Here is a 25929-nt window from a genome sequence, read left to right as displayed (position 1 = left end):
CAAGCGTCTCACAGGGGAGCACCAATCAGCAGATGAGAAGCGACGGATACATTGATGCACGGCAGATATGTGGATCTCCTGTTCACAGGGTCATTTAATTCAGTTGTGCTTCTGGTTGTGTGTTTAAATGCAACTTTCACTGGGCTTCACAACTCTTTACTGAGAGCAGGGAGGACGGGGTTGTTGTGGCTGAAAGGAGACGTGTGGCTGACGAAGCATTTCTTTTAGTCAGAGATGCTTAAGCTAGTGCGACACCTAGAGGCAGTGAATCTTGTATTTATATAACCTGATCCTCAGTGCCTCTACACCACTGTGTACTTTTTATGCTTCTTACTTGGAAGAGAAGAGAAGAGAAGAGAAGAGAAGAGAAGAGAAGAGAAGAGAAGAGAAGAGAAGAGAAGAGAAGAGAAGAGAGGAGAAGAGAAGAGAATAAAGCGCCTTTGAATCTACCCCCTCTGTCTTCTCCGTGTCTCCTCTCTACCCATCCTGCCTGTCTGTCTGTCTGTCTGTCATGCACACAGGGTCTATTTATGGAAAGCAATGTCGCTCACGCAACACCATCAGATAGCTTTCTCTCTGCCCTGCTCACTGCTCATATATCATTAACATTCTCCACGACCCCAGAACACACACACACACAATCTGCACAGTGCACAACATGCTGTCAATCAGCTGGTGCAAGACTATGCAGGCAAATGGCTCTACAGTTTCATTTTGTATGTACTAATACATCAAGCATAACAGAGTAAATACCCAGTAGGAGTAAATACAATAAAACATGCTCCGTCATTTTCAGTGTGTGAAGCAGAATGACATTTTGTTATCATCTTGTTATATAAGAGAACAATAAGCTATACTACAGACTTTGACATGTATGCAGTTATTAGAGCTCCAACAAATTATTGCTTTCAACTCTGTCGTCATTAATGATTTTGTGGATATAGTGACAAAACCCTCATCTTGACTTCATCAATCCCTTGTTTGGTTTTACCAGAGCAACATGATATTCACAGAATAGAGAAAAGCAGTGAATCTGTGACAGTGACAAATGTTTGGCACTTTTTTTGCTTACTAATTACCCACATTTTTGGCTGTTAATTTTCTCAATTTGTCTGATAAGGTGACAAATATTTCAGCACTACTACATTGTTAATTGTAGTTGTGAGGACTGCAACGTTCGTCATCAAGAAGAGCTCTCAAGAGTTTTTGTTTAAATGTACTTAAAGGACTAACATCTTTGAGTGAATTTAATTTTACAGTTTGCTTTTCACCCTCAGCATTGAGGTTCAGATGTTTTAGAACCTCAATTTTGAAAGTTAGTTAAATGTGCGTCAAAGTGTCAAATAAGGCTTGTGTGTGTGTGTGTGTCTGAGAGGAGAGAGTGACAGAAACGTAGAGAGAGAGGGGAGAGTGTGTGTGTGTGTGACCTCTTCAGCCTCTGAGACAGCCTTCAGAGAACAGTGATGACAGTAGGAATTAGTGAAGCAACACAAACAGGGGAAAATAGCCTCTTCTCCTCTCCTCTCCTCTCCTCTCCTTTCCTTTCCTCAACAACATTATGTATTTGTGCAAAACAAATTCTATCAGAAAAAAACACAGTCTGTCAGCGCATCACCACAGCATCATGCAGAGGACGAGGAGTTAACAATCCCAGTGTGGACATATGGGACGGAGGCAGAGAGACAGAGAAGGGAACACATCTGGACAGGGATTAGGACAGCTAAAGAGGCTAAAAAAGGAGGAGGAGACAGAAGGATAGGCTTAGTGATGGATATGGGAGGGGTGGAGGCGCTGTCGGGGTGTGTGGGTGTTTGTGTGTGTGTGTGTGTGTGTGTGTGTGTGAAGGTGGGGGTGGGTGAGGGATAAAGTCAGAGAGAAAGTTATTTTTCTTACTTGAAAGAAACCCGGGGGCATGGGTCCCCCTGGCATGCCATCATTGGGTGGCATGTTGCCCATCACTGGACTGGGGGCAGCGGCCGCACTCTGAAAGAAAAAAGAAAAACAGAGTATATTTTCAGTGAGCGTTGGGGTCAGAACTCAGACAAAACAGCAACCAGCAGGGTGTTAAATAATCCTTAGATATTATTTGCCATAAAACTTCCAACCCTGATTATAACTGATTACGATACGATTAACTGGTTTAATAGATAATTGTTATTGTTTCATTAAGGACACAAAACCACCTTGTGAAGATGCAGATTTAGGAAACACATTAAGGCTTCTGCTTCCAGTGAACTAGTTTGTACAATGCAACAGACAAATCGATCGATCCTTTTCAGGACAAGCTTGGAAATGGGGCAAGAAGCTGACAGCTGCAGACAGTTATGAACTGGGAGAAGAATACAAACACAGCACTCGTGGTTCTTTCATTGAAGGGCAACTGCTTTCCGACTTGTTCACATTTGCTCTACTTTGTTGAGATGTTTGTCGACCTAAAAACCATTTGTGACAAAGTGCAAACTGTATATTTACAACCGTAATTCAACAATATTAGTCCTCTGTCAAAAGTCAACTCTTTCTTAATACTGACATCAATACTGAAACTGTTTGTACACAAAACACTTTTCCATTTCATCTCTTGCCTAATTTCAGAAATCATTCTCGTTCTATGGCTCACATATCTCGAGAAGCGTTCATCTTATCAGCTTCACACTTGTCATGTGTATTGTTAAGGGCCCAGGGAAGTGCAGTGTCAAGTTTGGTGACATGGGATATGTTCAATATTAATAAACTTTGAATAAACAGGCGACCAGCGCTGTGTAGCATCGGTGGCTTGGACTAATCAGTTTAACAACAAAAGGCGCATTCACGACAACCGATTCTCCAGTTCAGGTTCCCCGTACGGAGTAGAGCTTCACCGGACTGTGAATAAAGAGGTAAACAGTTCTCTGTGCAGGGGGCAGTGGTGCAGCTTCAGGGTTCTGTGGACTGTGTCCAGCAGCTGGTCTTTATTTGCCATGGCTCAATTACTGCAGGTCACTTTTACAGTTTGAGTAACAAAGCCAACCAGCATCACCACAGGCCAAGCAAACAGTTCATTCCAAACAGGCAAGTTTACAATGGGCACTGCAGTAGTGTATAATAATGCCAAACATCTGATTTCCTCCTCACTTTGGAACAAGACATTTCTCATCAAAGAACTAATCCATCCATCATCTATATCGCTTCTCCTTTGAGGGATGCAGAAGGAGCTGGTGCCAATCCCATCTGACATTGGGTGAGAGGCGGAGTACACCACCTGGAGGTCAATCCCACTCACATTCATACCTGTGGTCAGATTACAATCTCAGATTAACCTAATCCAATGACAAGAATTCAAATGAGAAAGTTTCCAATATCAACATTCACCACTTGATATTTTATTATACTCTCTGCTACAGAATCATTTCTTTGGTCAAAGCAGTGAGGTTTGTTACTGAGCCCATGATCATGTTTCACTTGTGTCTGCTTGTCTGTTTATTTGTCAGCAGTAAAAGGCACTGAACCATTTTGCTCCAGACTTTTGGTGTTGACGTATGAGTTTGTTGAATTTGGAGTAGATTATCAGACTACTTCATTTTACTATTTTTATTAGAGCTAGACAGACATGTAGGATTGTTTGGCCTTGGCAGAGGTATGTGCTCTGCTGAGTGCCATTCGCGTTGGATTTTGTTAAATTCTAAACACTGCTTTGGAGCCACTTCACAATGATGTATAATATACAAAAAAAGACATAAATCAATATTGCGATCTTTGATTCATACAACAGACTTTATTCCTGCACTGCAACCCTGTTTGAATTTGGCCTCCACATATATTTCTAGCAATATTTCCTTCATCCTTGCTCTCAATTATAATGATTTTCAACATCGCAGGAGAAGACAGATGTGACAGTCTCTGCGCTGCTTTTCTTCTGAGGCAGCAAGCCTGACAGTCGGTGTTTGGTCATGACTGCTTTGTCAGGGTTTGATATTCACACATGACCAGAGCAACGAGAGAGAGAAAAAAAACAAGAAAGTTACAATGAGGACAGATTTTTGCCACGTGTGGAGCAACACTACATGCTACTGGATGTTCCCGACACTGGGGGAGAAGGATTATAAAGATACAAACTGCCCTGTTCTGTGCGGTTGCACTGTCCTCAGGAATTACAACAGTACTGGTTAAATGCTCAAACACTTAAATTAACAAATGTTACGTTAATATAACAATAGGATAGAATTTAATGCTAAATTTCTGTCACATTTCTCCTAATGAGTGAACAGGCAATGGTTTGCATCCTACGTCTTACAACAATCAGCATTGGTTTAACAATGACCACAGTCTTTCCCTCCCCATCAACATAACAACTTAAACCTACAATATGTTACTTTGGCCACTCTGGGTCTCTCAATCAAAACAATAACAAAAGTCCCAGTTTGATGATGTTGAGAAGCAGCGTGGGATGATGGGAGTTGTTGTTTTCATTATCATAGCCAATGAAAATCTACCTGAGCATGTTCACAGATGAGATGATGTATAACAGTTTTATTCACAATTTGCAGCAAATAGCAACGAATAATTGTGAGCCATTACAAGTGGCCATACAAACTGTGGAAGGGAAAAACAGCTGACTGTGTGTTTTTTTTCCTTCGTCACATGACGTTTGCTTCGGACGTTTTAGCAGAGGTGGGCAAAGTCAAAATATGTATCTAAACATTTTAGACAATGTACAAGAGTAAAATAAATATATGACATGGGTAAAGTCAATTTTTTTAAATTTTAATAAAAAATTGTAACGGATTTTATTTATGGACATGGCAGGTTGTAAAAGGCTCATATGAATCGTTTGTTGATTACTGTAGAGGACTTGTTGCACAATCACAGAGGGACCAATGACGCATTAATAGTTATATCCGTTTCATAAAATCTGTTCTTGACTGAACAATCACTCACACACGCACGCACGCACGCACGCACGCACGCACGCACGCACGCACGCACGCACGCACGCACGCACGCACGCACGCACGCACGCACACACACACACACACACACACACACACACACACACACACACACACACACACTGTGATCTCCCCTTCCCCCACTGTAACTAAAGCTTCACTTTCACAGCAAACAATCCCTCCATCCCTCGGCTGACTGGCATGGCCCAGACACTAACTAACAGGCCCCGGGGCCAAGAGGCAGTACCAACACACACACACACACACACACACACACACACACACACACACACACACACACACTCACATAGCACTGGTAAGAGGCTGTGAATCTGTGGGACTCTCTGAACAAAACATAAGAGACTCGCAGAGTGTGGACATGGACATCCACAAGAGTTGGATGCCAGAAGAAAGGAGAGACAGAGAGATGAAGTGAGGAAGTGTGTGTGAGAGAGAGAGGGAGAGGGAATGAGAGAGAGAGAGAGAAAGAAAGGGAAGGAGAGTTTCTTCCAATCTCAACAGTAGACAAGCATAGAAAGGAAGAAGGGCAAGACAACACAAGTACAGAAAGGAGCCCCCAACTTGCTGGCAGTACCCCCTGCACCACACATTTGTCAGTTATGATGATAATAAATTCTACTCTTCAAACAGTCTACTGACAGAAGACGCAGCCATGTGTGAATGTCAACATTTCACTTATGAGGACAGGTAATCAAAGAATTCAAAATGGTGGTTTAGGGTTAACCCAAGTAAGTGAACATTAACTGATATGAGGCGATGCACAGTATTTTCTTTGATTCCTTTTTATTTTCTAGAGGGTCAATGTGGCACGGTGGTCTGAAATGTGTGAAAAATGGTCACAGTGTCCATGATTTGATTCCAGCAGTGGTCTTCAGCTATACATTGTCTTTGCTCATGTTTCAGATCTAATCCACTGTCAAATTCTGGCTAAAATGCCAATAAATTATGTAAAAAATAAAAAACTTCCAAGTGCATCATATTCTAATTAACTGGACCCAAATCATGACCAGACTCTGACCCTGTCAACTAGGTTTTATTTTTTAAATCATAATCGTCACTGCAAAAGTGCTGCAAATGCATTTTTTGAGTCAGAATGGCCAGTGTGAACTGTTAAGTGAAATGTATCGTTGCTTAATAGCTTTCTCTCTCTCTACTGGGGTCTATCTGAATGTCCTTGGATAGTTTTGGAAAAAGAACCTCTATACAATAGATGTAATAACACTGTGAAATTAATTTGATGGCTGTAACAACTTTGCACATAATCCAACAAAAACAAACCTCAACTGGACCCTATTTAGAGCTGTTGTCAGACAATGGGGAAGTGGAAACAATAGGCTAAATACTTCATTAATACACATATATGTATGCAAACAAATACAAACATACGCGCGTAGTTAACCAGTTGGATGTAACAGAGAGCATCACTGTATCAGCAGAAAGAGAAGAGGAAAAGGAAAATAAGAAAAGGAAAAGTGAAGACCAGAGATGGCAGGATGAACGGCAGGGCATCTCAGTGAAAGGAGGAAGAGTGAATGGAAGTGGTGCTGGCATGTAGGCTAAGTATGTGTGTGTGTGTGTGTGTTTGTGTGTGTGTGTGTGTGTGTGTGTGTGTGTGTGCGTGCATGTGTGTGCGTGTGTGTGTGCGTGTGTGTGTGTCTCAGCCAGCCAACGAGGCTACACAGTACTCAGGTGAAGCAGCAGCAAAAGGCCCCTTCTCCTAGTTGCCATGGCAACCCCGACCTCAGCTCCTGCTCTCCAGTGCCCATTAAAACCCTCAGGCCGTCAATCATCAGTATGGCCAGGGAGCAGGGAGAGAGCGAGCGAAAGAGAGAGAGAGAAGGAGAGAGAGAGAGAGAGAGGGAGAGACAGAGGAAGAGAGAAAAATGAAAAAGAGAGAGAGAGGGAGTGAAGACGAGACAAAAAGAAAAGAGATGGAGTTTAAAGCAGCCTGTGGCTTTTGATAGCTGCCCTGTTTGCCACTGCTATCTCCCTCTTTTTCTCTCCCCACACACAAACAAACCCAAAACACAATACCTGCACAGTGTTAACACCTCACACACATCACACTTCTCTTTCTCACTCGTTTTTAGAAATCCATCCTCTAAAGAAAAAAATCACCTTTAATCACAAATTTTAATTCAAGCTATCCTCATTTGGCATCTGATTTTCTGTCATGATCGAGCTTTTTCACAACACATCTTAGACATGAAACCATCCATCTATTCTGGAAAAAGAGCGGCAACGCCATTGAGATAGAATAGTAAAATCCTTACGTTCTTATCAAAAGAGAATTTTTATCATTATTATTATTTCCTGTAGCAGAAAAGGTCTGCTCTCCTTTGGCCCCTGGTTGTGATCCTCTTTAGCTCTATGGCAGAGCCTGGCTAACTGGACGGCCCACAGACATTGAGTGAGAGGCTGTATCTGTGCAGAGATCAGACCTCGGCTTCCAGGGGGTAATGGATCTGCTGTTATCTGGGTACAGACAAGCAGGACAACACACTGCTACCTGCTGGCCACAACAACACTGATACCAACCTGTTAGTGTGTGTGTCTGTGTGTGCACTTGCACAGCTATCTTTATGAGGACCATTTTGAGCCTTGAACTCACTTGGCCAGTTCTCACTTTTTGACCCACTTTCAATGGGCTCTTTAAAGACTTGGGTTGTTGGGTTAGTTGTGATGCTTGAGGTTAGGGGTAATGGGCGAGTGAATGCATTATGCCAATGACTGTCCTCACTGAGTATAAGGTTGTGTGTGTGTGAGAAAGAGAGAGAGAGAGAGAGAGAGAAAGAGAGTGAGTAAAACCAAGACATTTGACAAAAAACAATGCTCCTCTTCCTCCTGAATCATATACTTCAACATTTTAACATGTCCTACATGTTCACCTCTTAATTGATCAAATTATACTAAATTAAGAATCATCGTAAGGTTTTGTTGCACATACATGTGCCCTTGTTTTCAAGTTTTCAAACCTAACTTAACCCTGACCAATTCATGCCTAACCCTAACCGAACCTCAACCAGGAGATCAAAAATGAAGTTGTTTCTCATTAGGACTGGGCTTTGGTCCCCATGGTGTCAGCTGGTTTGATGTCTACGTCAGTGTTTATGCTTTAAAAAGTGCTAAAGAGACAAAACAAGTACACACACACAAACACACACACACGCACGGTCCTGTCCATCTCTTTCAGGAGCGTACATTATTCACATAAGGGCTTTCTATGTGTGTCTCTCTCTTCTGTTTATATCTGCTTCATTCTTTCTTTTTCTCTCCGTCTGCTCCACAGCTGCACAACAAAGCACGAACTGTGATTACTGCTGAAAAAGCAGACGGGTTGAAGCTGTTGATGTAAAGAACTTGTCCTTGATGTGTGAGGGCTGCAGAGAAAGAGTGAGGCTCATTCAATAAGAAGACTGATTCTTCTGTTAAAACACACACATGTGGTCTGTCAAGGTATAACCATGAAACGTGTTCATGCATGAATGAATACTCCATTGTGTGTCTAAACCTGTAGTTTCTCTGGGCTGATTTGCAGATAAACTGTCAGTTTCATCAGGCCTGCAGTGCCTCACACATCTCTGTATTCTCCATAACTAATCCAGGAATTCCACTCCACGCCTCTCCTGACTGTCATCGCCTTCGCCTCCCAACTCCCTCGTTTGTCCTTCTGTCACAGCCCTCCTTCTCCTCCTCTCCCCTCAGCTTCAAGTGCTCCAATAACTCTGTCAGTGAAGTCAACTCTATAAAGATTAGCAGAGAGGCAGGAGTGTGTAAGCAGGCCTGCTGGCCGGCAGACAGGGCTAATCGATGGAGGACGGAGAGCGGCATGGCTGCTCTGCCAGGAATCTGACTCCCAAACCTGCGACATGGAAATGCCCTCAACAGCAGATACATATGCAAAGCTGCATGCACACCAATACACAATGTGACTATGCAGGAATGTACTGTACATACCTCACTCACACACACAGACGCCTGCACGCCAATATACCTTGTGACTGCAGGAATGTAAAAAATGTATATACACACACACACACAGGCACACACACACACACACACAAATGCATGCCAATACACACTATGAGTACGTTTGGGAATGTACTGTACATACTGCATACACACACACACACACACACATGCTGCTGTGTGGCAGCTGTTATGTCAATCAGGTGAATTAATTACCAGTAAACAAATCTGCTTGGGATCCCCCCACAGATCACGCACAAACCCAAACAAACACACACACATGCCCTCCTCCCTCTACAAATCATCTCCTCCCAGCATCAGGGCCCCTGGAGCTTCCTCTCAGCTACCCAGGCACCGCTCTGAGCTGGAAGCCCAGAGGAGAGGCACTGTGGCTGGGGGATGTCGCCCTGCCTCTCCCCCTCTGCCGCTGCAGAGCACCTGCCATAACTCCTGCTGCTGCCTCTCAGGCCAACCAATCAGCCTGTGGCAATTCACACATACGACCTAACAGGAAAAATAGCACATTCCTGAGTGAAGACGGGGAAACAAAAACACTTGTGCACATATAGTGAACTTGCACACAGGAGCACACACATTAAACTGCTCTGAGATGAAAAGAACCACATGTAGAAGCACAGACAACTCAGATTGTCAACTCCTGCAAACGTGACATTAACGTGGTGGTTCTCTGTGGGCTGAATGTCAGCTGACAGAATGAAGGGAGGGAGCCACAACACATTACAGACAAACAACCTGAAATAAATGAACTGCAAACACAAACACAACTAACTGACAAATTTAAAGTTTTATAGTGATTCAAAGTCAAATTTTACATAATAATGTGTTGTGGTTTCATCTTTGCGTATTGCGAACCGAAACCGTGGATGTCTGGATGGTGATTTTGATCTTGGTAAGAGAATTGTTACAGCCCCAGTTTTTATCAGCTCTGGCTCCGATCTGCAGTGATGGAAATATGACACCTGGGTGAATGCGCTAATTTCTTCTTGTTGTTGCTGAGGCTGCATTTTTTTCTCCACAATGATATGATGCCCATTGAATTTCTGGGTGTTTGTGCATAAATATCCACCATGTTTGTGAACTTGGTAATAACAGCAAATTCCAGCAGAATGCAACACTGGTAAGACGGCGACATGAGAGAGCTTCTCAGCTTCCGGCACATTTGTGACCTCGAACATGACTCAGCGGGCAAAAGAAAACAGAAAATGGTACTTTAGGTATAAAATAGGTATAATTGAGCAATTTTTCAACTAAATTATCCAACATAATTAATCAAGTCATTTATTACGCAATAATGCCAAATTTTTTCTACATTATATATTTTAGTCATCATAAATGGAAAATCTTTGGTTTTTAGACATTTGTTGAAACAAAATTGGTAAATTTGCAAGGGTTGTATTTGGCTCTGAGAAATAACTACTCAACAAACATGTCAACCAACATGACACAAACATGTATAAGCTGTAAATAGCACACTGATGTTAACTAATGTGGTAGCTGGCCTCCTGACATACACACACGCACACATCCCAAAAGCTTTTATTGGTGGTGTCGGTGGTTAATGACCGAAGGTTGGCGATGGCCTGCTGCTCGCTCTGGTGACCCTTTCTAGCATAGGTCCCCCCTGCTGGCACTGCTCTTTAATTACACACATACACACACACACACTCACACACACACAACACACACACACACACACACACACACACACACACACACACACACACACACACACACACACACACAGATATGTGGCCCCCCGCCCCCTCTACCCGTGGCCTTTCACTCCCTCATTAGGCAGTTGGTGTTGGGTGGAAAGCCACAAGAGAACTAGAGGACAGGGTGTCATGATGATGATCGTCCACACACACGTGCATACTCACAGACACATACATGCAGTCTTGTACATGAACTCGGAGCTATATGCCTAATTGAAGGTTATTAATGCTGCTAATTAGGGAATAATAGAAAGCTAAGAGCTTTGAGACAAAACCTAATGTGGAGAATACAGTAGACAAATAAAAGGTGTGTGAGTGTTTGTCTGAGGGATGGATGGGAGTGGGGGAGGCGGATAGAAGAGGGTGATATGATTTTATCATGCTCCATCTCCCTCTTGTCCTCTGAAATAACTGGCTGGTGTCATGCCACCACGGCTCTTATTCACTGAATCAAGAAGAGGGATCTGTATCCAGCAGGGCTTCAGTCACCACAGCGCTCTGCAGGTCAGAGAGGACTGCAGATCAGGACGGAGTGGGTAGATCATCCACTGAAAGGCCACTTCACAGATGATGGACACACAGAGTCACCTTTAAACACTTCAGACAAGCTAAATGTGATTTCTTTATGTATTCCATTGCTTTTTAGGAAAGAGTGAAACATGACGTGTTCTCAAGTTAGTGCCACAGAATCAAAGAGCAAACTTATCTTTCATCAGCTGTCCTCTCAACAATCACACAGGCAGAACTCCATTATACACAAACCAGCACATCACTTTTGCTCATGCAATGCCACACAACGACATGTCGCATTTTGCCAACCAGGCCAGATGCCCACTATTTTCAGCTACAAAACCTCAACCTCCTCCACGGCTTTCATTGTCACTTTCACTCTCCCCACCTACACGTAAAAAACACACAACAGGAAATGAACAGGTTCACAGCTGGGGGTGGCAGTATGTGTAATTCTATGAAACCTTGTGGGAAAGATACCACTAAAGGTAGGTAAATAATATAAACAATTCATCACCCCCCAACCCCCCCAAAAAGGCTCCTGAAATACATAGAACATCTCTCCCTAATGGTAAATACCAGCAATAGTATCCAACAGTGGAAGTTTCCTTTAAACACTTCTATAGGATTCAGTGCACACACACACACACACACACACTGAAGTACACGGTGCATATGTACTATATAGCAACTTCTGGCCAAGTAGATCTCAAATGAAAGATAAGAGTCGCAATGCAGTGTTAGAGATCCAATGTTGGTGCATACAATAGCTTGGGCATGTCCTCAGAATGGACCAGACACTGCTCTGAGATTAACACCAGCTAAGCTCCAGAGATCTTCATTTATTGCGCAATACCTGCTGACATTCACATATCTGTAAAGATTCATTTGTAGGTAGGTTCTGACATGTTTGTCAATTCAATATGTTGAAAATATTAACAATAACATAGAATAAGATGTTGAATGGCAATAACCAATCAATACATGTCTGTGGACATACAATATGTCACGTTGGGGACATCCATATGACCTATGGTTGTATATATGGCTGTGATCAGATAGGCTTAAGCCCAGCAAGGAGAAGTCACAGCTGTCTCAGTCATTTGAAAGAGGCCTTTGACATTAGTGTGGCGTCATGTTGCAAAATGAATCGTGCTTTCTGCCTGAGCGCCTGCAAAGACACACACCACGTAATTACAATGTCTCCAGGTCACATCCCGTCAGTGGTGATGTGTTTTGTGTTCAGTAGTTTTGCACCATAGCATGACACATTGTCAGAAATCAGTGAAAGTGTTTGTATGAGCTAGTTTTTAAGGATTTACTTCAATATTTAAAATTGTAAACCTTTTTAAACAGGTCTCCTACATTAAGTCTTGGATACACACATGTATCTGTGCAGGCAGAAAGATGCTGCCCAATAAATTTGCTGCAGTTTGACAAACCTACAGACTTACTTTCACACTTGCTACTGTTGGAATCTGCTGCAGCTCAAACTTTGCCAAGATTTAATAATATAACATAACACTTTATCAGCCAGACCTCCTACGGGACTATTAAAAATGAAAAGAGTCTCTGGCAACCTTGTTAGCAATATCTACCTCCCCCTTATTCTTTGGCATTCTTTCATATTCTCCCGCTCACTTTTTTTTTGTCTCTGTCTCTCTTTTTCTTGTGTTATGCTCACACAACTGGATTTTATTTCTGCAGAGCAGAGAAGGTGCAAGATGAAAAGGAGAGGGAAGTGGTGGTGCCGTCTACTGTGAACATAAAAAAAAGGGAGCGAGCAGGCGGCTGAGTTTCAGCCGGGATGTACACATTCCATAGTGCCTGAAGCAACGTGGAGGACCTCAAAGCTGTAGCCAGATGTCTTTAGCAGTTAAATAATTACCATATATTATACTGCAGAATGTGGTAATATTGAAAATGAGCTGAGTAAACACCGTGCTGGAGGGAATAAAAAGTCCAGTCACAGCCAAGAGTGAGTTTTATTCTGTGCTACTGTAACAATACATGAACGCCTGCACATTTGACATTCAGACCAGATTCTCACCCCTTCCACTCTAAGCCCAGTGTGTGTGTGTGTGTGACACTTAAGTTTAGCAAACAACAGCAACAGACCAGACATTTAAAACCATCTCACGCCAGTCTGATCCACTCACCCCATTTCTATTTCAGTGTATGTCTGTCTGTCTGTGTGTGTGTGTGTGTGTGTGTGTGTGTGTGTGTGTGTGTGTCGAGCCAGGCAGGAAGAGGGATTCTCATAGGAACAGTCCTCCTGAGTGCCAGACATTTGGGGGTTGGGCATGTGAGACACACTCGCACACTCACACACACACACACACTACCAATTTCCATTTTGTATCCCAAGGGCACCACCATTTAAACCACGTCCACCTCAAAAGTCATGACTGATGCGATTTAATTCAGATATTTTGATAAATATAGAGATTCACTTGAAGCTTTTACAAGTGCACTGCGTTACAGTGGCCGGAAATCAAAAGAATTACTTCCAAGTGAACACAACTTTTAACAAAGATGCCTGATATTAGGGCAAATTTTCTCAGTAGACTGCATGTCTTATGAAACCACGTTAAGTTCAACACAGATCTGTATTTTTCTCTGAGAAATTGCAATGTTAATGCAAGTGAAGTGAAAATCCTGAATCTGTCCCCTGATCCGGAATCGCACTTCAATTTAATTTCGCTAACCCACACCGCATCATTCTGCCTAGTGTTGTAGTTTTTGTGTAACCTTACTAACTAACAGACAAACCCTCAAACAACAAACTGACAGCAGTGACAAAATAACCTTATTGAGGGTAAAAAATACACAATTACACGCATGCACACCAAAACATTTTTACATTTAAATCCAGCGCTTCCACGCCCCAGTGTACAAAGCCGCTCAGAATAAGCACATTAGATTGAACATGCTCGCAACGGTTGACAAATAGACATGTCAAGTATCATCTGTCCTCTCAAAATAGTGTTCAGATTTCTAAAAGCCAAGTTTAGTCCATTCAGCTGGTACTGGTGTTAGTCAGGTATAGACCTTTAAACCCAGTGGCCTCGAGAACCCAGGAGCCAAACAGCACCTAACCCTGTCTCCTGCCCGTCGGGGGGAGGAGAAGGAGGAGGAGGAGGAAGACGAGATGGAGGAGGTGAGGGGAGACGGCAAACCACATTCCCAAGACAATGGACAGTCTGTGGGACTTGCTGAGACTCTGAAGGCCCCAGGGCACGGCGAGGAAGAGAGAAAATTGAGTGAGAAAAGCAGGAGGAAAAGAGTGAAAGATGTTAAGAAGAAGAAAGAAAAAGAAAGTGGATGAAGTGGAGAACAAATGAAGAGAGAGAAGCAAAATAAGGGAGGAGGTGTAAGAGAAAGGGAGTACTGGCACTGATGAAGGCTACTGATATGGAGAAATGGAAAGGAGAGGGGGGTCCCTCCAGTAACACAAGGAAAAAATAGCAAGACAGAGAAGGAGGGAAAACCGGCTTTTATTGCTATAACTTTAGTTCTTCTAGTGTGAACTTATGCTACCTTCATGTCACATCAACTGAACCATAAACATGAGCAGCCAGGAGGGAGAAAAAACATTTATATCAACCTTTTATTCCAGGGCTTACCCCAGAAAACTGTTAAAGAGGCAGTGAGCCAATCAGACCGTGATGCTTCATGTTTGTTAGTCAAACTGATGTCTTTAACAGCCTCACTCTTTGCTGTTGAAACAGGACCACTGCTGGACCAGTTTGATCTTTTGTGTCATAAAGGTGCATTATTGTTGTATCATAGTTACTGAAGGTTGTCTCTCCTGTCTCTACTAAAAAAGCACAGGAATCCCTGTAGTTGTTATTAAAAGTAGGAGATGTGAAATTGTTCTGACAGCTTCATGTTGTGAAAATAACTGTCGAAGAAAAAATATCTGCAAACTACGTGTGAAAACAATCCAGCGATAAAAAAACACTGACCAAGTCTCGTGGATACCCAACCCGAGATTGGGTCGGGTTCAGGAAACAAAAAACAGAATGCGTGTAAGGTTCGGGTCGGGCTAGGTTCGTTTTCTCCTGGTTTGGACAGAAAACTGCGGCCAGAGCCAGACTCTTAATCAAAGTTCAGTCAGTTGATTCAAAATGTGTAATAAAAATACTATACTATAAAATACTATAAAAATAATCTGGTTTAATGTGCACATGAATCAAAAGTAACTAATTTGGGCTCCTTCCCTCTGGTGGGAACAAAAGGTTTGATCATCTTGAAATAATGTTTAAATGACATCAAAGTATTTTCCAGATATTCTGTGTTTCCCATAAGGCTTGATTTATAGTTAGTAGTTAGCATACAGGGTTGTTTGGCATCAGATATGCTTAAGGCTAGACCTCGGCTGACAGAGACCTCCTCAAAGTAGAGTAGCTACGGAGACAAAATGTGGGGAAGAACTGAGACTGTTGAGTTTTCACTCTCACTTTTCTGATGGACACAGACACTGTAGGATTTCTAAAGCAGTCTCCTCTTCAGTAACAAGCCAAGGACAATGACATCCTGTTCACAGCTTTACCCTCATCAGACACCAAATCTAACGCAACCAAGGAGGGCAGCGAAATGGAAAACACAACAACGAGAAATCAGTGGGACCTTTTCCAATTCTCCTCATTTTCCTCACATTGCCTGAACGCAGCTTTAAATAACAGGTTGCACAGAACAGGAGGGTCACCCTATCGGACAATCAATGAGCATACCTTCCTCATCCCTCCCTGCCATCCCACCTCACTTCTCCCCTGTCTGTCCATTCTTGGAGACACTCTGGGAGATAAACGACCTCGGAAGGGCCCCCTGACCTCTGGACCACCAGTCAACAGGCTCCCAGAGTTCAGCAGGGCCTGACATTAAATGAGCTCTATTTGCATTCTTGCTTCCAGGAACTACTTTGGTTGCCAGGCAGCAGGGCCGATAGGTTGTCGTCGGAGACAGCGGCGTCGGGGGAGCTGCTCTTTCAGGGATGATTTAAACTTCCATTACTGTGACACTGGCCTTTCATCCTCAGCCCAAGACAAGACAGAGAGCACCGAGCAGCAAGTTCAACATCCGCCTGTTCAGAGGTCAAAGAGCCAACACTTCCTGGGTCGTCCCCGCACTGTCATTAGGACTGAGGTGGACAAATATTTACAATGGAGGAGAAAAGGAAGGAGGTAGAAAACATTTCCAGGGAGCACCTCACTTTCTCTTAACACAAGCAAGCATGTAGGCACTAGGCAGGCGGAGTCTCACCAGCATCGCCATCAATAAATAAATAGAGGCTGACAGAAATATCCCCAGCATCGTCTCAGGCAGCATAGCACAGCATTGGCACGCAGAGAGAGAGCCATAGAGGGGACGACAGGCACACGCGCACACACACAGACTGAGACATGGAGATAAAGGCTGGGAAAGATAGCAGCACACAGAGGAGAGCAACTCTGAGGGAAACAGAGCACGCAAAAAAGGGAAGCATGGAGAAAGAGAGAGAGGGAGAAAACGGAGAGATGATGCCTCTGCTCTTTGTGTTGGTCCGGTTCTCCAGTCTCTCTGTGCGTGCATGTGTGTGTGTAGAGAGGATGAATAGCAGAGTTGAAATATGCTTACTGTTCACTCCTGTTTTCAGGCAGAGGGGGTTATTTTCTCTAACATACTGAACGCAATCCCTCTTTACCCCCCCCCCCACCACTGCCAAGACTGACTCCCTCCCTCCTTCCTCCCCTCACCTCCTCACCCCCACAGACAGACCAGACCAGACTGTGCCGCGCTGCAACATGAACGCACACACACACACGCACACACCGTCAATCTAAGTCTCAACTTCTGGTTCTGATTTAGAAACAACCTCCTTTCATTCACTGCTCCCCTCCTCCTCTCTTCAATACATCTCCCTCTCTCTGTGCGTGCATGTGTGTGTGTGCATGTGGGACCACAACTCACACGGGGCATAAATGTCTCAGGCTGTGCATGCACACGTGTTCGTGTATCCATTTTTCTGGAGTTGTACTTACACACATACATACACACACATGCTCTCAAACAAACTTGTATTTCTATCTTCTAGAGGATATAGTTCCAAACACATTACCCAAACACTAAGACTAAAGCTGTCGGAGTCGAAGGTTAAAATGTCCTCTCTTTCCCAAAATGTCCTCACTCTGTCAGGTTTTCAAATCAAAGTGGTTGCTACAAAGATAGCACAAGTAGAAAAACACACACAAACAGCAAGCAGTGTTCAGCTCATATTCATGGAGACACATGCTAACCCTCTTCAATGATTAGTCTAAATATGCCAGTGATCACAGAACGTCAGGAAGGCCTTGTACACACACACACACACACACACACACACACACACACACACACACACACACACACACACACACACACACACACACACACACACACACAATCCCCTCTCTCTCTGCTCCAAAACACACACACTCTTCATTTGCCGTCCCCCCTCTGAGCCGTGCCGGCAGGCTGCCAAGCTGCACATAAACATGGTGCATTGCATTTCACAGCCGTTCTGCAGGTACAGCGATGCAAACACTGGGAAATATTGAAGCCTCATCAGCGGCTCTCTCGCTTTCAGTCTGGACGAGGACGTCTTTAATTCTAATGCTTTTACCATAAAACGGGAAGGGATAAAAATATTGGCTGCTGTGTTTCGTCTTTCTGGTTCAAATCAGAGCAAAGAACCAGATTATATTTCATTATTAATAACTTGGGAATTTATAAAACATGTTAATGGTTTTAACTTACAAGTTAGCTTGTTAGCGCGGTAGTGCGGCAGCCTCTTAGGCAAAACGTCATTATAAAGACCTCATCTGCTCTTCATCACCGAAAAGGAAGTTTTAGTCCTTTTTGCCCCACCTTATTTTTATTTCTCTGCCCTACACTCTGTTTGCTTCTCCCTTGTCTCTCTTTAAAGAAGTTTGCTAACACTTTTGTATCTTTCTCCTCAAAAAAGGGAGTTCTCCCTCCACAGAAGTATTTCCATGCATGTATATTGAACTAAATATATACATCAGGAAATTATTTCAGTTAAAGACACTGGACACGATGATGAGGTTTGAGCTAATTTGGTTTAGATTTTGCAGCTCGCTGCAAACCTGGGTTGGAAGTGCATTTGTTATTTAAACAATGTGGAAGCTGGATGGAAAAATTACAACTGCATCAGTCTGCAACTTCCAAAGACCCTTGTGCCTGGCGTGGTTTTTGCACCAGGTGTAAGATTGGACTCTTGTCTTGTTTAGTAGTAAACAAACAACTCAAAATATCTGTACTCGTGTAATGACCCAGAAGCTGCAAACCCAAGCTTTAATTCATCATGGTCATAAGAGAAGGGGTTTAATATGTGTAAAGCCATTTTAATATGATTTGAGATTAGCCGGAGGACAAGACTGATATGAACTGGAAGTGAAGACACTGGCTTATGGGGTTCTCTAACATGGAGTCACATATGGACAGAGCATGGTTGCACATGAAGCACAAAAATGTGTGCACACATTTACACACAACCTGGACCAGCAGCATAATTATACGACCCTGAGAAGGTAATTTACACACATGCTTCCACAGCCTCCCACCTCCTTCTCCCCCCTCTCTTCCTCTGCTCTTTGTATCAAACCTGCACGCCAAGACAAACGGGCTGCACAGCCCCACATGGAGAAATGAGGAGTCGTTTGCCTCTGTTATCTCCTTTTCTCTACGTTGCCACCCCCCCGCCTCATTCTCTTTCTACCCCTTGCTTAACTTACTCCAGCTTCCCTCTCTCTCTCTCTCCACTCCCCCCTCCCCCAACAGCCCTCAGCCAATGGTGTCTGGGTGTCAGGCAGCTCAGAGAAGCTGTTGTCATGGTGACGGGGCTCCTGTCTGTGCTCTATCCCTCAGGCATCCCAGATCCAGAAAGCAGCATTGTGTTTACGTGAGGAGAGGAGCGGAGAGGAAAGGAGAGGAGAGGAGGAGGAGAGTGCTGGGGATAGACATAAGAGACAGAGTAGATGAGGAGGAGAAGGAGATGGAGGAGGGAGGAGGAGAAAAATGCCCCACTTTGACCAGCTTTTCTTCTGCTGTGTCTTCGGGTTTGAAGGCCTTGTGTGCATGTGTGTGTTTGTGCATGTGTATCTGTGTGTGTGTGTGTGTGTGTGTGTGTCTCACATGACCCTGTAGACACCCAGGCATCTCACACTCTATTCCTGGCACCTCCACCCAATCTCTGACCTTTCCTGGACTCCAGCAAGCAGACACACACAGGCCTGACCCAACACACAGCTCTTTATATGCCCAAAACACACACACACACACACACACACACACACACACACACACACACACACACACACACACACACACACACACTCATCCAAGCAAGATCATGTAACCAGCCCCAAACACACTTGCACCTGGTGTGGCCTAAAAAAAGGTCCCCGGGCTGCCGCCATGTCACAGGGTGGTGCAACGATGACAGCAGCTCTGAGGCCTGTGTTAACCACTGTGCCATTGAACCCCCCCTCAAACACACACACTCACACACACATGCAGACACACAGTCTAGATCATTTACCTCCAGGGTGCATCTGTTGCTGATTGGGCGATGCCATCGTCTGTGCCCTGACCATGACATTCTCTCAGCATGGGGGTTCGCTTTTATACATTTTAATGCTATACCATGCATATGTGTGTGTATGTGTATGTGTGTGCGTGCATGTGTGTGTGTGTGTGTGTGTGTGTGTTTGTGTGTGCATACATAACTATTCCAATAGCGCAGGTGTGGAGCAGCATCTCGGGCCCTCCCTACTATACAACGAACCCTGTCAGCTCCTGTTTCTGTATCAGTGGTGGCCTATTGCTTTGTGGCCTACACACTTGACTTTTCTTCCCGTTCACAGGACAATCCAGCACATTAATTGCAAGGTAAACAACTGAAGAGGAGCCCCCCACCCAACAGGAGCCCCTCTCCTCTCCTGCTCTCCCTCCCTCCTGTTCCTTCCTCTCGTCTTTTCTGAGGCGAGGCTGGTTAAGCCCCCCCCTTCAGAATCAGAATGTGGACAAGCACCAGTTGGAAGCTAATCCCGCTCGCCTACTGGACCCCTCCTCCGAAACGGCACAGCGGGGGTGGACTGATGAAAGAGAGGCTGATATGAGGGACATGAAAGGCATTGTGGAGGCAAACAGAGCTGCAGACACAGCCTGCCTCAGACCCCCATGCTGCGTTCAGCACTGTACAACAAGCCATTTAGGACATTCAAACAGCACAACACTGTCCGAGTTGTTTCGTAATTCAAGCTTGCGGCTGGCGTCCAACTTTACTCTGAGTGGACGTTTTTCATTTTTTTCTGATGCACAGGTTAAGGCACTTCATGCCAAACTGTGTTCACACTGTGTTCTAACAATCAACATCCTGTTTGCTCAAGGCCAAACCTCTTGACTGGAACATCACATTTTGCTCACAGACTATGAACTGCCTCAACAAAACAAGCTTCTATTGGACCAAAAAGCCTAAAAGCCTCTAAATAATTTTTTGGGCATGACCAATCAACCTATCAACAGCAAGTATAAATTATTTATTCTTACTGTGAAAAGGTGACTCCAAAATGGACCCAGGAGGTTTGCAAACCCAAGAGATGTGTGTGCTCTTCAAAAAAGTCCAGTGGTTAAAAACTAGAGGGGCTCTGCATGTAGCAACACAGGAGCCTGAGTGGATGTGTTGATGTGTCCTGCTTTAAAAACAGTTTTTACTTTATTCACTAAAAACCCTAAAAACGATATTGTCTTATTGTACTAAAGAGATCATGTATTGTCTTGTTATACTGAAAACAGAGCAACTATTGCATCTCGGGTTTCCAATAGATGCTACTGGCCCAGCCAATGATTGGAGGAGGTAGACTAGCATTTATTTTACTTTTATGAGTCTGACCTTAACTTGAAAAGCCTGATAACCAATTTCATAACCCAGTATTCACACCATCTCTACAAGGAAATTATATATCAGCACGCACTTCTTTTCAGGGTTTTATTTGTTTAAATTTTACTTCATGTGTTGCCACCCCACCACTGAAACCAATCTAAAGTCCTTGTGTGCACCCCTACTGCTAATCACCACATTATCCTCCCTCTTCATGTTCAAATTTCAAGAGATTAAAAATAGCAGTAAAGACCAAACACGAATGACCTGCAGCCGACGGAGACAGAATCCGGTGCGGCGCTCGTTGAACTGATAAATTTGGCGCGGCCTCAGTCGGGGCGTTAACTGCGGATGAAAGCTGCATGATTTTGAAGGACTTTGACGGGATGGAGTAAAATGAGATTTTGATGTTTTCAGAATAAAGAAAAGCAAAAATCAAACCAAGGACATTTCTTTTCTAATTTGTCTTTGAAACACAGAACAGACTAATTGTCTGTTAATGTCTGAAGAGCAGCTATTCATAGACTAAGACACACACACACACACACACACACACACACACACTGAGGACAACTTGATGACAGATGGAAAGAATTTAGAGGCAAAGTAGCATTAATATTCCATCTCTTAATAACAACTGAAGCCCTTCCCCCATCTCTGGCTTCACACAGTCACACCCACACACACATGTTCACACAAGCACACACAAACATGTGTACGTGTGTGTGCACAAACAGTCCTGTCCTGGAGAGCATTTCAGCTCCGCTCGGTACAAACAGGAAAAAATTCTCTAAATTCAACCGCTCCCATGCTTTCTCCTCCCTCTTCCTTCTCTTCCTCCCCCTTCCCTCCTTTTAATGCCTCCCGAACCCCCCCACCCTACAACCTGGTGCCCTTCCCCTTCCTCTCCCCTTTTCTCCTCAACATCGCCACCCACACACACACACACACACACACGCACACAGTCCCACTGCCCTCCAGCTCCGCAGCCTCACAGCAAAGTAGAGAGCAATCCCTTGGTGGGTCAGCCAGATTAAACTGCCACTGTAATCCGCTTGGCTTTCACCTCCTTGTCCTCAACCAAAGAGAGAGGGAGAGAGGGAGAGAGATGGAGCGGGCGGGTGAGGGGGGTAGTAAAAGGGCAGAAGGATGGAGAGAGAGAAAGAGATGGGGAGAGAAAATGTGAGATAGCGGAGGAGGAGGAGGAGGACAGACTGAGGGAGAGGAGGGAGAGAGAGGAGAGGGAGGGCAGAGCTGGGTGAAGTAGCTAAATGACAACAAGGGCACAGAGAGAGAAAAACAAGGTGCAGGGAGAGAAAAAAGGAAAGAAAGCAAGAGAAAGAGAGAAAAGCAGAAGGGGAGAGGGCAGTACAGGGCTGAATTAGAAGGAGGAGGAAAAGGAGGAAGGGAATAATAAATCTCATAAAGGAAAGATATTAAGGACGAATGACAGTAAAATAAACTGTCATGAGAGGTGGTGTTGAAGGACGAATAAAATGAACCAAACACAACTTTGTTGAAATGCGCCCTCATAGTCATATAATGGATTGTATGAAATTTGTAAGAAATAACACAGGATCTCTCGTGGCCATTATATACAGTACATAGCCCTCCTCTTATTCTGAAGTGGGAAACGATCCAGTCACCAAATTGCAGGGCTTGAATGATTGTAAATGTAGATGAATGTGCACAATTGTAGAACAATATCAACAGGTTTTCTATCCTGCATGATGTGACGCATCTTCATGCCTCAGTTGTTAGTTTATATTGAGTTCGTGTTGTGTTTTAACAAACTAAGTCCATATTTCTGAACCTGATCCTAAAGGTAATATTAATCAATCACAGCCGCAAGCAACCATTATATTTTATTAATAACGTGGAAATTCTTTTGTTTAGATTTTTCAGTGAGTAGAATGTCAGAAAATAGTTCAAAACCCAATTTATTGTCATAAAGCTATGTCTTGAGGGATTGAAAAATAGAGAAATTGTTAAAAATCTATTAATTATGATAAAATTGTAGCTAGATCATTTTCTGTCAATCATCTGTTCAATTAATCGACTACTTATGTCAGCTCAACAGCGCTGGTTGGTTTGCAGGTACCTGGGGAAATAAGGAAACTATAGTGGGGTTAACAGGGGCCCATCAACACATATTTACTCTGAACCCCCCCTCGAAGGTTAAAACAGCCATGTCTGTAGGTTTTATCACTTACAGAAAAAACCTTTCATATGGTGTGAATAAAAAGGAAAATATCTATAATAGAAAAACGTTTTATCCTTCAGCCACCACTCACCTCAACGCTCTTTTTTTTCAGACCTTTAACACTTTGTATAGAACTCTGAAAATTGTGTTTGTATCAGAGCAACAAGAGAAAACAAGGAAAGCTGAACACATGCCAGGAGTCATTTGAGACAATGACGAACATCTCAATGAGCATCTCAGCCATGTTAATCAGGTTATAATGTAATCATGACCCTAATGCAAATAAGATACACAAGTCAATTTGTGTACATGGCAGATTCAATAATCACAGTGGTGCCATTTCCCATTCACAGTCCAATTGCATGTAAATGCACTGAGTATGCACAGTGCATTTAGTATACTCATTAAGTATACTTGAAGTTAACTGTATTTAGTATATTATACTATATTAACTATAGACTGGGAAAGAAATCCTGCCCTCGATTGCTGCTGGAACTGGAATGGAGGGGTTGAAACTATGTGACTGGCAACAGCCTCTCATGCTCACCCTGAATGAAAGGTACAAGAGGACCAGTGAAGAGACTGATGGGGCAAGTAAAAACTTTATGGATTTTTTTGATGGTCCACTGATATGGCAGCCCGCTGGGATTTGTTCGCTATGCCCAAAGGCAGTGTGATGCAGATTCCAGATGGATGTGGAGGTTGCTCTATTTCTGCTGCTCTGTAGGTGGGTCACATTAGATGTAGTAGCAGGAGGGGTACAAGTATTGCCTCTGTCACGGCTATCTTATTGTTTGCTCTAAATGTAAAACACAAGTTTGCTTTTTGGTTGGAAACATAATTCCTAAGATAACCGTATAACTGTATAACTGTATGTTGCCTTAGCTACAAACCTACAGCCCTATCCTCTATTACTGAAGCCATCTACACAACTAAGTGCCCTTAGGTTTGCTCAGTTCAAGTATTGGATGTTCTCTTTGTGTGCATGCTGTTTTAGTGCTGGGCGATATGTCAAAAATGACATCCAGATAAAAATCTTCGCTTGATATCAGCTGATTGATAAATATTGCAATAAATGTCAATGAGCAAGTTGACAACACTTGATAAACAGCAAAAGTCTGAGGTAGATCAATTATTATACCTCTTATATATATTGATATATTGAACTTTTGTTTTATTGCTATTGATGACAACTCATTGATTATTACAAATTATTGATATTGTTCTATTACCCAGCAGCCCTATTTTTATGTTAAATTATAGCTAATGTTTGTTTTTCTTTCGCTATATGAGTATTTGTAGTTGCATAAAACACTCTGGATTCTGCCACATTTCTCTTGTTGAGGGCAGAGGCTCATTACGAGCACCGGAGGGGGGGGTTGGACTTTTTGAATTCAAATATCAACTTCACTTACTGAACCTTTAAGTCGCATCTCCCTAACAAAATTAAGTTTAGTAAGAGGATTTAATGACGTTGTGTAAATGATATGATCAACATCACCACTGATATCTAATTAACCAAACCAACTCTAAATCATGTGAGGCTGAGCTCCTCCGTGCTGTAAAGTGCAGACATCCCACATTAACATACCAGCGCGTGTATGTGTGTGTGTGATGTGTGGGAGTGCGTCCTCTGGGATTATGGGAAGAGTGTTGAAGTGCTGAAAAGAAATAGAGTTAACAGGTATTCCTCACCCCAGCCGACAGAAAGGGGGTGATCAGAGAGGGAGAGAAAGAGAAGGGAGAAAGAGAGGGGAGAGACAGGAAGAGGGAGGATATCCTGTAAGGAAAGACCATGATATATGAGCAGGCCATTTCAAATAAGCAGGGGGAGGGGGGGGCACTCCTACTCCAATAAAACCAGGGGAGGCAAAAGGAGGGGGAGGAGGAGAGGCAAAGAAAGAGATATAGAGGTACAGTAGAAAAAAGAGAAAAGTTGGAGGGAAGTTGCCGCCAGATAAGTCAGAGTGGATGTAAATGACTGACTGTGGAATGCCCCCCCCCCTTAGCAGCATAATAAAAAAAAACAAAAGGCTGACCAGGCCCAGTCTGCAGTGTGGCAACCAACTGATACAAATCTACAGGAGGTCATCTTCAATGTTGAAATCAGACTGAAAAATCAAATACATCTATAAGTAAAGCTGAAACTGTTATGTGAATGATATAATAATATAAATGAAGTAAAAATGTCATGACATCAACATGTTTCTAGTCATAGATTCACAACACTAAGATGAATTGGCATTTTCTTGTTTTATATTATTAGAAAAACAAGTTACTTCTCATGAGCATCTGATATTGATGTTTTCATTTTACAAGCAAGCATATTAAAATATTCAGAGGGAAATGTGATAATTTTTATTAATTTTGTTAACCAGATTTTTCTAACTGCATCCAAATGTTGTCAGGGTTCCAAAAAAATGTTGACAAGAGCCCGACTGATATGGCTTATAATATCAGATGCTTCGGATTCATTGCCATTTTAAAATTTTTGGAAATATATCAGGTGATATATCATCAATCTTTGGGGCTCTATCTGCTGACCACTGGAGTTCTCTTAAACACGCTCAACATGGTGTTTTATTTCTGTCACAGTTCAGAAATGTTTCTGCTGATACAAAGTAAAGAAACTTTGATGACTCA

At 43.2% G+C, this 25929-nt stretch overlaps 1 protein-coding gene across 2 annotated transcripts in view; it reads right to left on the bottom strand.

Annotated features, from left to right (window-relative positions):
• The window catches only part of ssbp4 (single stranded DNA binding protein 4), an 88558-nt gene that overhangs the window by 21639 nt on the left and 40990 nt on the right, over positions 1 to 25929 (bottom strand). For both annotated transcript variants that reach the window (XM_020081312.2, XM_020081314.2), the window contains exon 5: positions 1894 to 1983. In XM_020081312.2, coding sequence (XP_019936871.1) covers positions 1894 to 1983 — 90 coding nt within the window. The remainder of the gene's footprint in view (positions 1 to 1893; positions 1984 to 25929) is intronic.

The sequence above is a fragment of the Paralichthys olivaceus genome, chromosome 3 (assembly GCF_024713975.1).
Source record: "Paralichthys olivaceus isolate ysfri-2021 chromosome 3, ASM2471397v2, whole genome shotgun sequence".
Classification (NCBI taxonomy): domain Eukaryota; kingdom Metazoa; phylum Chordata; class Actinopteri; order Pleuronectiformes; family Paralichthyidae; genus Paralichthys; species Paralichthys olivaceus.
This window is presented reverse-complemented; position numbering and strand designations above follow the sequence as displayed.